This window comes from Pituophis catenifer, unplaced genomic scaffold (genome assembly GCF_029215685.1).
Source record: "Pituophis catenifer annectens isolate HBS135680 unplaced genomic scaffold, rPitCat1.0.hap2 SCAF_1, whole genome shotgun sequence".
Lineage (NCBI taxonomy): Eukaryota > Metazoa > Chordata > Lepidosauria > Squamata > Colubridae > Pituophis > Pituophis catenifer.
This window is the reverse complement of record NW_027256881.1, coordinates 3,634,828-3,649,799: the sequence shown is the minus strand read 5'-3', so window position 1 is coordinate 3,649,799 and position 14,972 is coordinate 3,634,828. Positions and strand designations below refer to the sequence as shown.

At 45.7% G+C, this 14,972-nt stretch overlaps 1 protein-coding gene across 1 annotated transcript in view; it reads left to right on the top strand.

Annotated features, from left to right (window-relative positions):
- Positions 1-14,972, top strand: part of DHX40 (DEAH-box helicase 40) — a 37,826-nt gene that overhangs the window by 5,261 nt on the left and 17,593 nt on the right. The window contains exons 3-8 of the mRNA XM_070945143.1: positions 1,061-1,206; positions 1,591-1,710; positions 4,172-4,402; positions 9,103-9,169; positions 11,597-11,728; positions 12,593-12,692. Of these exons, the coding sequence (XP_070801244.1) occupies positions 1,061-1,206; positions 1,591-1,710; positions 4,172-4,402; positions 9,103-9,169; positions 11,597-11,728; positions 12,593-12,692 (796 nt within the window). The remainder of the gene's footprint in view (positions 1-1,060; positions 1,207-1,590; positions 1,711-4,171; positions 4,403-9,102; positions 9,170-11,596; positions 11,729-12,592; positions 12,693-14,972) is intronic.

The following is a 14,972-nucleotide window of genomic DNA, read 5'->3' as shown; positions in this document are numbered from 1 at the left end:
CCAATAGTCAGCGATGGAATCAGCTGACTATATCGGGATGCTGGGAGCCACAGCCACTCAGTCTTGGAAGGGTTGAGCTTGAGCCTGTTCCTCCCCATCCAGATCCGCACAGCCTCCAGGCACTGGGACATCACTTCAAGGGCATCATTGGGGTGGCCTGGGGTGGAGATGTACAGCTGGGTGTCATCAGCGTACTGGTGGTATCTCACCCCGAAGCCACGGATGATCTCGCCCAGCGGCTTCACATAAATGTTGAACAGAAGGGGCGAGAGGACCGATCCCTGCGGCACTCCACAGACGAGAGGCCTCGAGGTCGACCTCTGCCCCCCTGCCAACACAAACTGCGACCGGTCGGAGAGAAAGGAGGAGAACCACCGCAACACGGTACCTCCCACCCCCAACTCTTCCAGTCGGTGCAGCATGATACCATGGTCGATGGTATCAAAAGCCGCTGAGAGATCTAACAGGACCAGAACAGAGGAGCAACCCCTGTCCCAAGCCCTCCAGAGATCATCTACCAATGCGACCAATGCCGTTTCCGTGCTGTGCCCAGACCTGAAACCCGACTGGTATAGGTGGTCCTTGACTTACGACCACAATCGAGCTCAAAATTTCCTTTGCTAAGCAAGACAGTTTTTAAGTAAGTTTTGCCCCATTGTACGACCTTTCTTGCTGTAGTTGTTAAGTGAATCACTGCAGTTAAAGTTAGTAACACGGATGTTAAATGACTCTGGCATTGGCTTGGCTTGGCAGAAGGTCGAAAAAGGTGATCACGTGACCCCGGGACACAGCAACGGTCATAAATATGAGTCGGTTGCCAAGCATCTGAGTTTTGATCACATGACCATGGGGGATGCTGTAACGGTCGTAAGTGTGAAAAATGGTCATCTTTTTTTCCCCCAGTGCCTTTGTAGCTTCGAATGATCACTAAATGAATGGTTGTAAGTCAAGGAGTACCTGCACAGAGGTGTATAAAATAACACGTGTTTTTCAAAGGGTTAGGGTCTTTTGTTCTTTCTTTTTCCAAAACCCGATAATGTCTTTTACTTGCTTTTTATAGGGTATGCCAGGCACGGCACAATTGCTGTGACCCAGCCACGGCGCATGGCTGCCATATCTGTGGCCGAAAGAGTGGCAGAGGAGCTAGGCTGCCCAGTGGGAGGCCTTGTGGGATACCAGGTTCGCTTTGAGGAATGCATCTCAGAGGTATGGGTTCGAATCCAGCTCAGTCTTGAGATGTGTGGTTATTTATTGTCTTCTGCTCCATGCCTTCCACTCTGCGTAGCCCCAGAATGTGCCAGCCAAGAGCCCAGTGGGCTGCAGCTGCTGCCTCTTGTGTGCGTGCCGGGGCCGGGGCGCCCAGCCTGAAATTGTGTTTTCCCGAAAATAAGCCCTAGTGCTTATTTGATGAGCAGCGCCCCCTACAGTCAAGAGAAACGGTTCCCTTTACTTTTTAACACTTTTTAAAAAGTCATTAAAGAAAAAGCATTGTTTTTCTGAATGGAGGATTTCCTTCAAGCAGCTTAAAGAGTTTTCTTTGCTATAATCCAAAGGACATTCCTGACTAAATATTGATTCTAAATGGCACAGGAGACGGCGATCAAGTACCTGACGGATGGGTGCTTGTTAAGGCAAATCCTGGCAGACCCGCATCTGACCCAATACGGCGTCGTTATTCTGGACGAAGCTCACGAACGGAGTCTCTGCACGGTCAGTGCTAATGAAATAAGCCAGTTAAGATTTATATCACTGGCTTGGTGTGGAAGCTGAACCAGCCAGCCAAATAAATAAAATAAATTATTCAGTGTTTAAACACTTTGCTCTGTGGTGCGCTCCTAAAGGACTCCCTAGGTCTGAAAGATACAGCATAAGAAGAAGTGGGCATGGGAGGCAGGAGGAAAAGTGTAAGCTCAGATACTAGGACTTAATGCAGAAAAAAAAAAAAGAATGCAGCCGAGGTCAAAGTAATACTTTAGGGCCAGGCAGAGGTGGGTTCCTCCCGGTTCAGTCCGGTTCGGCCGAGCTGGTAGCGGTGACGATATGACATCACCGAACCGGTTCTCCCCCACCCACGTTATTCTTACCTTTTATTTGGTCCCACCCCCAATCTATTGCTGCCTCCTGAGTCCCAGCTGATGACTAGAGGGAAAAAAACTGTTTAAACTCTTGCCGCTGGGCTTCAAAGGGCCGCCCTACAGCTGATCAGTGTTAAAAGCAAACAAATGAGTCGGGTCGTAAGTGCAAGGACTTGGTCATAAGTGCGAGGACCTTCCAGAAATGACTGACCAGCTAGCCACGCCCACCTAGTCACATGACCTCCAAGCCACACCCACAAAATAAGCCACGCCCACAGAACCGGTAGTAAAAAAATTTAGAACCCACCCCTGGGGCCAGGGTGTCAAGCTCAAGGACTGAAGGCAGGGATTGGATTCAGCCAGTTTGGACCAATTCGGGTAAACCAGATGCTAATTTTACATCTGGAACTTATGACCGTTTTCACACTTAACAACGGTTGTGGCATCCCTGTGGCCACATGATCAAAATTCAGATACTTGGCAACTGATTCATGTTTATGACGGTTGCAGTGTCCCCGGGGGTAGTGTGATCACCTTTTGTGACCCTCTGACCAGAATGGCCATGGGGAAGCCAGATTCACTTAACAGCTGCGCTACTAACTTAACAATTAGAGCGATTCACTTAACAACTGTGCCAAGAAAGGTTGTAAAATGGGGCAAAACTCACTTTAAGAACTGGCTTGCTTAGCAACAGAAATGTTGGGCTCCATTGTGGTCACAAATCGAGGGCTACCTGCAGTCTTAGCTGGTATTTCCCGGACAGCTGGGAACAGGGGTGGCCTTCAAAAATTTTAGCAAGGGGTTCTCTGCCTGGCTGTTGGGTGGGCGTGGCCATGGTGGGCGTGGCCTAGTCAGCATCCTGCACCACAGCAGGGGTGGGGGGAGCGTTTATGCCTTCCCCGGGCTACGGAGGCTTTCCTCAAGCCTCTGGGAGGGTGAAAACGGCCTCCCCAGGCTCCAGAGGCCCTCTGGAGACCGAACTTCTGGTAGGCTCATTTTTCACCCTCCCCAAGCCTCCGTGCGCGCCCTGCACTTACCTGCATCCAAAACAGGCCGCGTGGGGACTCCTAGGAGGGGAGGGGAGGGGTGGGTGAGGCCAGCCAGGAGTAGGATTTGAGAGTTCTCCGAACTGCAGAGAATCTTAGCTAGAGGTTCTCCCGAACCCTTGGGAACCCCCAGCAGCCCACCCCTGGCTGGGAATATTTTTGCCAATGAAAAGATCAAAGAGCCTTGGTGGTGCAGCGGACTAAGTGCTGTTAAAGTAGCACTTAGCTGCCAGCTGCCTGCAATTAGTACGAGTTCAAATCTCACCAGGCTCAAGGTTGACTCAGCCTTCCATCCTTTCGAGGTAGGTAAAATGAGGACCCAGTTTGTGGGGGCAATAAGCTGACTTTGTGTAAAAAAGAACACCGCTTGGGGGGGGCGCCGAAAGCTCTACTAAGCAGGTATATACAAAAGTATGAAGGCTATTGCTTAACGCATTGTAAGCCACCCTGAGTCTCCGGAGAAGGGCGGCATATAAATCGAACCAATAAATAAAATAAATTAAAAAAAAAAAGCTAAGAGTTGAAGATGGTTAATATTTATTTGGATGTTAGGTCATCAGAAGACCTCAAGGCCTTCTGAAAACTGGAGTAGAAAGTTGAAAAATAAACCTTCATGCAATAAAGAATACTTATAGAATTATAAGAGCCTTGGTGGCGCAGCAGACTAAAGTGCCGTTAAGTAACACCAGCTGCCTGCAATTACTGCGAGTTCAAATCTCACCAGGCTCAAGGTTGACTCAGCCTTCCATCCTTCCGAGGTAGGTAAATTGAGGACCCAGATTGTGGGGGCAATAAACTGACTTTGTAGAAACACCACTTATGGGGGGTGGGGGGCAAAAGCCCTAATAAGCAGGTATATACAAAAGAATGAAGGCTATTGCTATAAGTGCATTGTAAGCCGCCCTGAGTCTTTGGAGGAGGGTGGCATATAAATTGAACAAACAAACAAATAAATAAATAATTGGCTGTGACAGACCACTAATGTGTTCCATGGTTGAAAGTGGACTATTTTCCAAAACGTGGACATTAGTAGTGCTCCCTCTCTTTCAGGATATCCTCTTTGGCCTCTTGAAGCAGCTGTTCCACCACGAGAAAGAAATCAAAAGGAAGGAACCCTTGAAGGTTGTAGTGATGTCCGCCACATTGGACGTGGAGAAGTTCTCGGCCTTCTTTGGGAATTGCTCGGTGGTGGAGATTCCAGGAAGAAAATACCTGGTGGAGGAGATCTTCTGTGATGCTCTGGGCCCCAGAGATGCCAACAGCTCTGCCTTCATCCCAGAGGTACTGGCTGGTCACTTTCATTTTATTTATTTGAGGAATTCTTGGCGATTTCCGAGCTTGGTTGTTTGCTTGCAGGTATGACATTACCCAACTAAGTAACATTGTCAGTGCTAGATGGGAAAGGGGTGGGAGGAGGAAGAAGAGGAGGAGGATTGTGGGGTCCTTAGTGCTCTCTAAGTTTGGTTGTTTGCTCACAGGTGTTTTGTTACCCAACTAGGTAACATCCTCAATGCATGAAGGGAGAGGGGTGTGAGGAGGAGGAGAATTGTGGGGTCCTTGGTGCTCTCTAAGGTTGGTTGTTTGATTGTAGACGTTTCATTACTCAACTAGATAACAACATCAGTGCTAAAAGGAAATGGGGAGGAGGAGGAGGATTATTTATTTATTTATTTATTTATTTATTAGTCCAATTTATATGCCGCCCTTCTCTGTAGACTCAGGGCGGCTTACAATGCGTTAAGCAATAGCCTTCATACTTTTGTATATACCTGCTTAGTAGGGCTTTCGGGCCCCCCCTAAGCGGTGTTCTTTTTTATACAAAGTCAGTTTATTGCCCCCACAATTCGGGTCCTCAATTTACCTACCTCGAAAGGATGGAAGCCTGAGTCAACCTTGAGCCTGGTGAGATTCGAACTTGCACTAATTGCAGGCAGCTGGCAGCTAAGTGCTAGCACTTAACAGCACTTTAGTCCGCTGCACCACTGAGGCTCTTATTGTGGGGTCCTTGGTGCTCTCTAACCTTGGTTGTTTGATTGTAGACGTTTTGCTACCCAACTAAGTAACATCATCAGTGCTAGAAGGGAATGGGGTGTATGGTGAAAAAGAAGGATGATTGTGGGGTCCTTAGTGCTGTCTAAGCTTGGTTGTTTGTTTGCAGATGTTTCATTATCCAACTACGGTACGTAACATCATTAATGCTGGTGTATGTAGAGTTTGCTCTCTGTTTATGTCCAGTAGCTTCCCTGTGAGTGCTGGTGGAGGTATAGAATAGGATAGAATTTTTTATTGGCCAAGTGTGATTGGACACACAAAGAATTTGTCTCTGGTGCATAAGCTCTCAGTGTACATACAAGCAACAAGTGATAAATCATGATCATCATCATTGTAAAAATATATTCATCATAAATCATAACATACAACACTTAGTGATAGTCATAGGATACTAAATAAGCAATCAACATAAATCAAACTAGGATACTAAATAAACAATATTAATCATTGTTATTAACATGCAAGCAACAATGTTATAGTCATAAGAAGATAAGGGGATAGGTCAGTGATGGCTAACCTTTTTGCCATCGCGTGCCAGGAAGGGGTGGGGTGGGTGAGGTTTGCCCGTGAATGTGCCCACACCCATAATTCTATCTGCCCCGCCACGCACATGCGAGCGTGACCCCCCCTTCCTCCCCCACTCCTGGCACGCGATGGCCCGGTAGGCCCATTTTTCTTTCTCACCTGACTCCAGATCCTTTCTATGCATCTGGGGAGGACGAAAACAGCCTTCCCCACCCCCTCGGAGGCCGGAAGTTGAGAAATGGGCCGTTTCGGGCCTCCGAGGGGGTGGGGAAGGCTGTTTTCGCCCTCCCCAGATGCATAGAGAGGATCTGGAGCCAGGGAGAAAGAAAAACGGGCCTTTCCCCCCCCCCCCAGGCCCTCTTCTGGTGGGCCCAAAAGAGCCGAAAATCAGCTGACAGAGCTGAGCTGGCATGCCAGGCAACATGACTCCGCGTGCCACCTATGGCACACGTGCCATAGGTTCGCCATCACGGGGATAGGTAATAGGAAAGTTGAGAAGAATAATAGAAATATAGTCTTTTTTTTTTTTTTAATTTGATTTATATGGCGCCCTTCTCCGGAGACTCAGGGCGGCTTACAATGCGTTAAGCAATAGCCTTCATCCTTTTGTATATTTATACAAAGTCAGCTTATTGCCCCCACAAACTGGGTCCTCATTTCACCTACCTTAGAAAGGATGGAAGGCTGAGTCAACCTTGAGCCTTGGCGAGTTTCGAACCTGCAGTAATTGCAGGCAGCTGGTCTTAATAACCAGTTTAATAACAGGGTGCCTTAGACCACTGTACTACCAAGGCTCCTCTAGATAGACTAGATAATTTGACAGTGTTGTAGAAATTAGTTGTTTAGCAGAGTGATGGCATGGGAGGAAAATCGTTTTCTCCTTAGTAGTTCTTTGATTAGGATATCGTTTGCGGCTAGATTGTTCATCTGGTGTTAACCCTTTTTATCTGAGTGTTGGCTGCTGGAGGGGAAACTCTTGTGGTCTTTTAGTTTCCTTCTTAGCTTTTTGCTGTCTCTCTTGATTGGTATCTAAATGTGGTTTGCCTCTGTGGGTCCTTTGATGGCTGATTTGTCTGAATTCTTCCATGAATTCTCAAGCATTTTAGGATTTAGATTGGTCTACTCTAGGTCCATGATGGCATGCACCTATGGCATGCAGAGCCATATCTGTGGGCACATGTGCGTTGCACTAGCTCAGCTCCAGTGCGCATATGCACGCTGGCCAGCTAGTTTTCAGGCCTTCCGGTCCCACCGGAAGATGGGAAACAGCCCGTTTCTGGCATCCGGAGGGCCTCCGGGATGTTGGGGAAGGCTGTTTTTGCCCTCCCCAGGCTCCAAGAAAGCTTCTGGAGCCTGGGGAGGGTAAAAAATGGGCCTACTGGTAACCTTTTTGCCGTCGCATGCCAAAAGCGGGTTGAGCGCGGGGGGTCGTGTGCGCATGCGCGGGGGCGCAGGGGCACCATTGAATTATGGGTGTGAGCAAGCACGTGTGTGAAACCCCCCTCGTGCGCGCTCCCGCCCCCAGTTGGCCATGCCTACTCAGTCGGCCCAATGAGTGGTGTCAAGATGGCCATGCCCACCCAGTCGGCCACACCCCCAGTTGGCCACGCCCCCCCCCCAGCCTCCTGAGGTCAACCACAGTCCTGATGTGACCCTCAATGAAATTGAGTTGGACATCCCTGATCTTGAAAGACTGGGATAGAATAGGCGAAGAGATGTTGTCTAGACTAGAGCAGGGGGCCCCAACTCCCGGGCCGCAGCCTACTACCAGGCTGCGGCCTGTTCAAAACTGGGCCACAGGAGAAATGGGCAAGCACACACACGTGAAGCTCCCTTTGCATGAGGGGCAGGCAAGCTCACAAACGCGAAGCTCCGTTTGTGTGAGTGGAGGGCGCTCACGCTCATGTGAGTGGAGCTTTGTGAATGAACACAAGCGCCCTCCGCTTGCGCGAGAGGAGCTTCGTGCACGAGTGTAAGTGTCTGCTGCTCGTGCGAGTGGAACTTCACACAAGTGCAAGCACCGTCCTCCACTCATGTACAAAACTCCAATCGTGTGAGCAGAGCGAGTGTGTACATGCGCCACTTGCGGTGGGCATGGGCGCTTGCCACTCACACGCCTCCCCTCCCCAGCACTGGACCGGACCTCCAATCTGGAAAAGTTGGGGACTGCTGTCCTTGTTCTGTCCCCTCCGATGAGTTGCCTTGCAGAGGCTCAAATAGCCCGGCAGTAACAAACGCAGGCTAGAGAGACTGAAGCTGGCACTTTAATCAATAGTTCTCTTCCAAAGCATATATCAGTCCAATAGTTACCAGGCAATGTTTCAAAGGTCTTGGCAGACAGCCAGCAGGCTAATGCAGGAATGCAGACTCTTGTCAAAAACTCCAAACTAACAGTTGTAACTCCACTGCATCCAAAACGCCAACAAATTGTTCACCACGCCTTCCACCACTTTTATACTTTGTAGGGTGTGGCCTTACGTCTCCTGACCGCACCTCTTAGGGCGTGGCAATAGCTGTTCTCTACAACGTCTCCTACGTCTCTCTCTTGCATCCAATAGGGGCTCCCCCTCGTCATTACCGGCCTCTGTTTCCTCCTCATTTTGGCTGGGGTCCATAGGCACATCAGCAACTGTCAGTTCTTGCTGACTCACCAGTGAAGATGGCCCCTCCGGCACATAGCTCGTGACAGCTTCCTCCTCCTCCATATCATCCTCTGAATCAGCATGCGAAGATAAATCAGCCTCCGGGGCCGGGGTCACAACAGGCCTAGAGCACAATCAGATAAGAGGAAGGGGAGCCCACAGCTGCATAAAGGGTGGAGAAAACTCAGAAGGGGCGCGCACACACACACGCACAGTTCTTGAAACTGTAAAAGAGATGAAAGGAAATTTATTCTTCCAGATATGCAAGATTCTGTTAATGTAACCTTACAATGCAGGTAGTCCTTGATTTACGACCATTCATTTAGTCACCGTTCGAAGTTACAGCGGCACTGAAAAAAATGACTTATGATTGGTTTTTACACTTATGACCGTTGCAGCATCCCCATGGTCACGTGATCAAAATTCAGACGCTTGGCAACTGACTCATATTTATGACGGGTGCGGTGTCCCGGGATCATGTGATCACTTTTTATGACCTGACAAGCAAAGTCAGTGGGGAGGCCGGATTCATTCAACAACCACGTTGCTAACTACACCGCGGCCGTGATTCGCTTCACGTGGCAAGAAAGCTCGTAAAATGGGGCAAAACTCACTTAACAACTGCCTTGCTTAGCAAGAGAATTTTCAATTTTTCAGTTGTGGTCCTAAGAACTGTAAATAACTGTAGTAGTTAGCACAGTGTGGGGGGAAAAATGTTGCACATGAGTTCCTCCTAAAAACTCTTAGCATTGTTTGTTTCAGACTATCAAAGTGACCCTGGATGTCCATTTGAACCGCTCGGCTGGAGACATCCTGGTTTTTCTGACAGGTAAGTGTTTCTCTGCTCCCAAGTTTGATGTTACCCTGTGGAGAATCACTAACTCCTTCCTATATACAGTAGTGGCCAAAATTGTGGAAACCTTTGGGGAAAAGTGTATTTTCTAAAACTAGCTAATAACACCACTTTTTTTTTTTTTTTGAAGTAGTACCATAAAATTGTGTATCAATGGAAAGATAATTTAATCCAGAATATAATGCAATAAGTTTTATGAAGGATTTGCTATTAGAATAGCAGTTATAGTAGAAAGAAGAAAAGTGAAATACATAGAAAAAACAAGATATACAAAGATGATCACAATAGAAAAAACGAGATATACAAAATGTCAGCACTTCAACCTGCATTTACTCTAGTGCTGACATAAGAAGGAGAAGAGGGGGCAGCTGGCAAGAGGACGCGTGACATTTCACCTACTTATTTTCCTTGAAGATAATATCTCCTAGGAGATGAGATGGGATGGGGGACATTCCTGGGAGCTTAAGTAGTAGATATGGGGAGAGTGATTTGGGAGAAGGCCAATGAGACGCAGAGAATTGGGGAATGGAAAGGGAAGGTTTGGGGTCAGGAAGTCAGAGTTGGCTACGCCACGATCGGGGACAGATTGTCGTGCTAAATAAAATGAAAGATTTCTTCAAAGACTATCTGTTTGGAAATGCAATTTATTTTATCTGAGACGACATCGAAACCTGACACAAAAATTATCACCATGTCAGTTAATACTTAGTTGGGTAACCTTTAGTATGAATTATGGCCTTACAACGTCTTCCCATGGAGTGAACCAAGTCTTTTAGTTCTGCAGCTGTTATAATGCGAAACCAAGATGGAATGATAGCTTCTATTAACTGGGTTTTATTTTTGGGTCGCTTCTGACTAACAAGTTTCTTTAGTCGGCTCCATAGATTTTCAATTGGGTGAAGGTCTGGGCTATTCCCAGGCCATTCCAGCAGTGGAATAGGATTATCTTGAAACTCAAAAAAAAAAAAAAAAAGTGGTGTTATTAGCCATCAAACCTCAAAAATACACTTTTCCCAAAAGGTTTCCACAATTTTGGCCACTACTGTAGGTAGTCCTTGACTTAAACCAGAGTTCCCCAATGTTTCCAGCTTTGTGGGCAGGTGGGGGGAGGAGAGAAGGGATGCTTCCATGGCCCGATTGCAACCCCCTCACAGCCCACAGGTTGGGGACCTCTGACTTAAACAACCCAGTTTAAGAAACTGAGTTAAACCATAACTGAACCTGGAATGACGGTCATAAGTCACTATGGGTATTACATAAGTCACCACTTGACCAAACTTGATTTTTTTAAAAAAAATTCTTGTGGTGGTTGTTACTTAAACACCATGGTCGTTAAATGAATGTGGCGGTCATTAAGCAAATTAATTATACCCAATGGATATTTATGGCTAGAAATCAGAAGTCCAGGCTGGAAACTGGATATTCACATCACTGCGGGACACTGCAAATGGCCGTATAGGTGAGCCGGTTGCCAGGTGCCCAAAAAGGAATCACATAACTATGGGGTGTCTGCGTTCAGTTGTCGTAATCTCAAAATTGGGTCTTCAGTACCTTTAGGGGGTTGGCCCATCATAACCTTGAGCAGCCGCCATAAGTCGAGAACTTCCTATATTCCCTTTATGGTGCCTGTTAGCACAACACGAATAAGCTGAAGTGCTCAGGTTGTTCATATGTAAAATATTTCATCTTCTTTTGTTTAAGCTTGCTGTCTCTTCCCTTGGAATACAGGTACCGTGTTTTCCCCGAAAATAAGACCCTGTCTTACATTTTTTTGAACCCCAAAATAAGCACTTGGCCTTATTTTCAGGGAGGTCTTATTATTTTGGGGTGCATGGAGCAAGACGGGGCTCCTCTTGCAGTCTTACCTGATTTCCAGCTCTGTCTGCCTAACCCTAACCAGAGGAAATGGCAGGGACCGGCTGTGTGTGCACTGAAATATTTTTGGGGAGGGCTTATTTTCGGGGAAACACGGTAGTCCTTGATTTAGGACCACAATTGGTATCAGAGTTTCCATTGCTAGCAAAGAGGTTGTGCAGTGAATTGTAACCAATTTTACAACCTTTTTATCATGGTTGTTAAGCAAACATTCAGTGAATCACGTGATCATTAAATGAATCTGGAAGCTATCCAGGAAGGTGGGAAACGGTGATGTCATGACCCTGGGACAGTGCTGCAACCGTCATAAATACATGCCAGTTGCCAAGGATCCAATTTTCGATGACGTGATCGTGGCGATGATGCAACGGTTATAAGTGCGAGGACCAGTTGTAAGTCCCTTTTTTTCAGTGCCATTGTAACTTCGAACGATTGCTTAAACGAACGGTTGCAAGTCGAGGATTACCTGTAGCCTTTCCCTCAGTTCCTCAGAACAATATCTTAAATGAGTTTGTGGTTTCACACTAGGGCAATCGGAGATCGAAAGAGCTTGCGAGCTTCTCTTCCAGAAAGCCGAAATGATAGATTACCGCTTTGACGTAAGAGATCGCTCCGTGGATGGCTTACTTATCTTGCCATTGTATGGCTGCATGCCAACAGGTGAGCATAACAGAGTTGGAAGGGACCTTGGAGGTCTTCTAGTCCAACCCCCTGCTTAGGCAGGAAATCCTACACCACTTCAGACAAATGGTTTTCCAACATCTTCTTAAAAACTTCCAGTGTTGGAGCATTCACAACTTCTGGAGGCAAATTGTTCCACTGGTTAATTGTTCTCACTGTCAGGACATTCCTCCTTAGTTCTAATTGCTTCTCTCCTTGATTAGTTTCCGTCCATTGCTTCTTGTCCTACCCTCAGATGCTTTGGAGAATAGTTTGACTCCCTTTTCTTTGTGGCAGCCCCTGAAATATTGGAAGACTGCTATCATGTCTCCCCTAGTCCTTCTTTTCATTAAACTACTTTTATTGCATATATCTGGATTTTCTCAGAGTGAGTCCTTACTTTCTTCTGCATTTTTCAGCATTCTGTAAAACGTCATGACAATATTTTTCCTTAGCCTTTTTTTCAAATCTGATTTGGCCCCCAGAGTTGTGGATACTCCATCAGTGGAACGTTTTGAAAAAAAAAGACCGGACCACCATTTAAATGGGATTGTATAAAGTCACCTGCCTTGAGTGGGGGTGAGGGTGGGGGTGGACTAGAGGACCTCCGAGGTCCCTTCCAGTCCTATGATTCAATGAAAAGAGAAATCCCATTCTTGCTGCCTTTTCATATGCTTGGTTACAGTTCCAAATATCTTCCAACTTATCTTGGCTGGGAATGATGGCAGATGTCAGATACTCCTTGCTCTGTAGCCTGGCTGTTGCTGGTCTCTGGTGGGGTCTAATTTAACCAGGTTTTTCTTTTAATCTTGGGAAAACCAGTTCAGAAATTGGTATTTTTCTGACCCTGTTTTTGTCGCTTAGATCAGCAAAGACAGATCTTCGTGCCGCCTCCGCCAGGGATCAGAAAATGTGTCGTGTCCACAAATATCGCAGCCACATCTTTAACCATCGATGGGATCAAGTAAGAGTTCCGAGGATTTTGATCTGGGCTTTGTGGCTGAACTCTGGAGCTGTTTAACCCTTAACCACAGGCGTACTATTTCGGCTACATTATTAACAGACTTGAGGTCATAATGACCTCAGTAGCAAAAAGACATTCGATGTTTTCTTCTTTTTTTAAAAAAAAAGTTTTTTTTTTATTTTTTAAACAAACAAACAAACAAACAAACATACAATGTATTTTTTCTGAACAGAGTATTGGCCAGTTCACAAATTTAGACAATTTTTAGTCATTTCAACACAATTTATATATTCCCTTTTTGCCATAGTATTTATTCTCTCTATTTTTTTTATAGACCAATATTACCCTTCATCCTAACCTCTAGTCTTAACCAAATTCAATTTTTCCCTTCATCTCTATATTAAACCCCTTAAATTTAAAATCTCACATAATATAATTCCTAGTATTTCCTTATATTCTCTTAATATAATCACTAATATTTTCCATTATCAGTTATTTCAGTATCCAACATCTTAATAAAAATCAATTAATTATGTAATGTTAAAATCATTCATTTTTTATAAAAACAATAAATCAAATTGTTTTATGCCATATATTACCTTAAATCTTATTCCAAATAATACAGTCCAACATCTTAATAAAAATCAATTAATTATATAGCAAGACGTTCAATGTTTTCATGGTTGAATCTAAAAATTGATGTATAGAGCAGTAAACCAACAAATGTATTGATCTCTTATCAAATCCACATCGCGCCGGTCACTTTTTGTTTCTCCATCCTTGAACTTCAATCTTTCTTCTCTCATTTTCACATTGGGTCCACTGAATGATGGCACTAATCATTTTTTTAGAAAATAATAATTTTCAAATCTCTAGGGGAGTAGGTGAATTTCCGAGATTTCTAGCTGCTGGCCGTAGTTCAGGTAATTGCACAATAATATTGTGACTATTCTGTTCTTGATCTATTGCTTCCAAAAGATTGTTCTGCCTCAGCTATGGACCCCAAAGAACGCAGCACACACAAAGTCCGTTCAAACCTTAGTTTACTAAATAAACTAGTCTTTTACAACAACGGCTGTTAATTAATTGCATTAAGAGCCGCCAAGAATTCAAAGAATAATAACTGAAAGCTTACTATTGTTGGCAGAATGCCCAAAAGCAATTTGCAGGAAGCTGATAAGATAAGCAAGACAAGACATGAAGGTATGTGAACGAAGTTGTTCCCTGCAAATTGCTTCAGTCAGCGTTCCTCCTTAAATAGGCTAAGGGAGTGGCCAATTAGCCCCAAGCCTTACTCTCGAGAAGACCTCCTCTTGAGGAGCCAGTCCTGCCTCTTAACAGCTCTGCGTGCCCGTGCATCGAGAAGAGGCTCCTCCTCTTCTTCCTCTTCACCCATGGAAGCTTCTGGAGGTTCTGAAGGCCCTGGCTGAATCCCCGCCTCTGGCACCACATCTTCTCCAGCCTCCTCACTGTCCGACTCGAGTGCCAGCTGCACAGGCTGCTGGCGCAGCACCACACCAGCCTCCTCGCTGTCGGAATCAGCTACTAGCTGCACAGGCCGCGTACGGGCCACAACAAAGGTGCAGAAGACCATTCGAATTTATTCTTGCCATATAAATTATTGCACGACGTAGATTGTGCCTGGTCATCAATTTCATTGGGAGCTTCATCATCGCTGATGTCAGAATCAGCAGCGGCGGAGGGTTCCTCATCGTCCATTGCAAAATTTTCGTGTCAATCGGATTCCACTTCACTCAGATCACTCTCTGCTTCTCCATACCATTTTAGAACAGTTTCTTCGAAGTTTGGATCACCAAATCGCACTCTTTTTGGCGGAAAACGTGGCCCCGACATTATAACAAAAAAAATACGTTAACAAAGATCCGCTGTCAAAATGACCGAAACTCAAAATCAAATGCCGCTACAGAAAACACCAAATCACTCACGCAAGCACGATGCTGCATACGCTCTTATTGGTGGGAAAACAAAAGCTATTCGCAATCGGAATGGTCCATTTCTAAAAATAGGGGTGTTCCGAACATTTTGGAAAACCGTTGCGGTCACTATGACCGCAGGTCTGTGGTTATGGGTTAATCCAGGTAGTCCTTGAGATATTTATAGTGACTGTTTGAATGGATAGCAGCACTGAAAAAAGTGACTTATGACCATTTTTCACACTTAACAACCGTTAAGTGGCTGCATCCCCACATGGTTATGTGATCAAAATTCAGATGCTTGGCAAACTGGCTCATATTTATGACGGTTGCAGAGTCCCGGGGT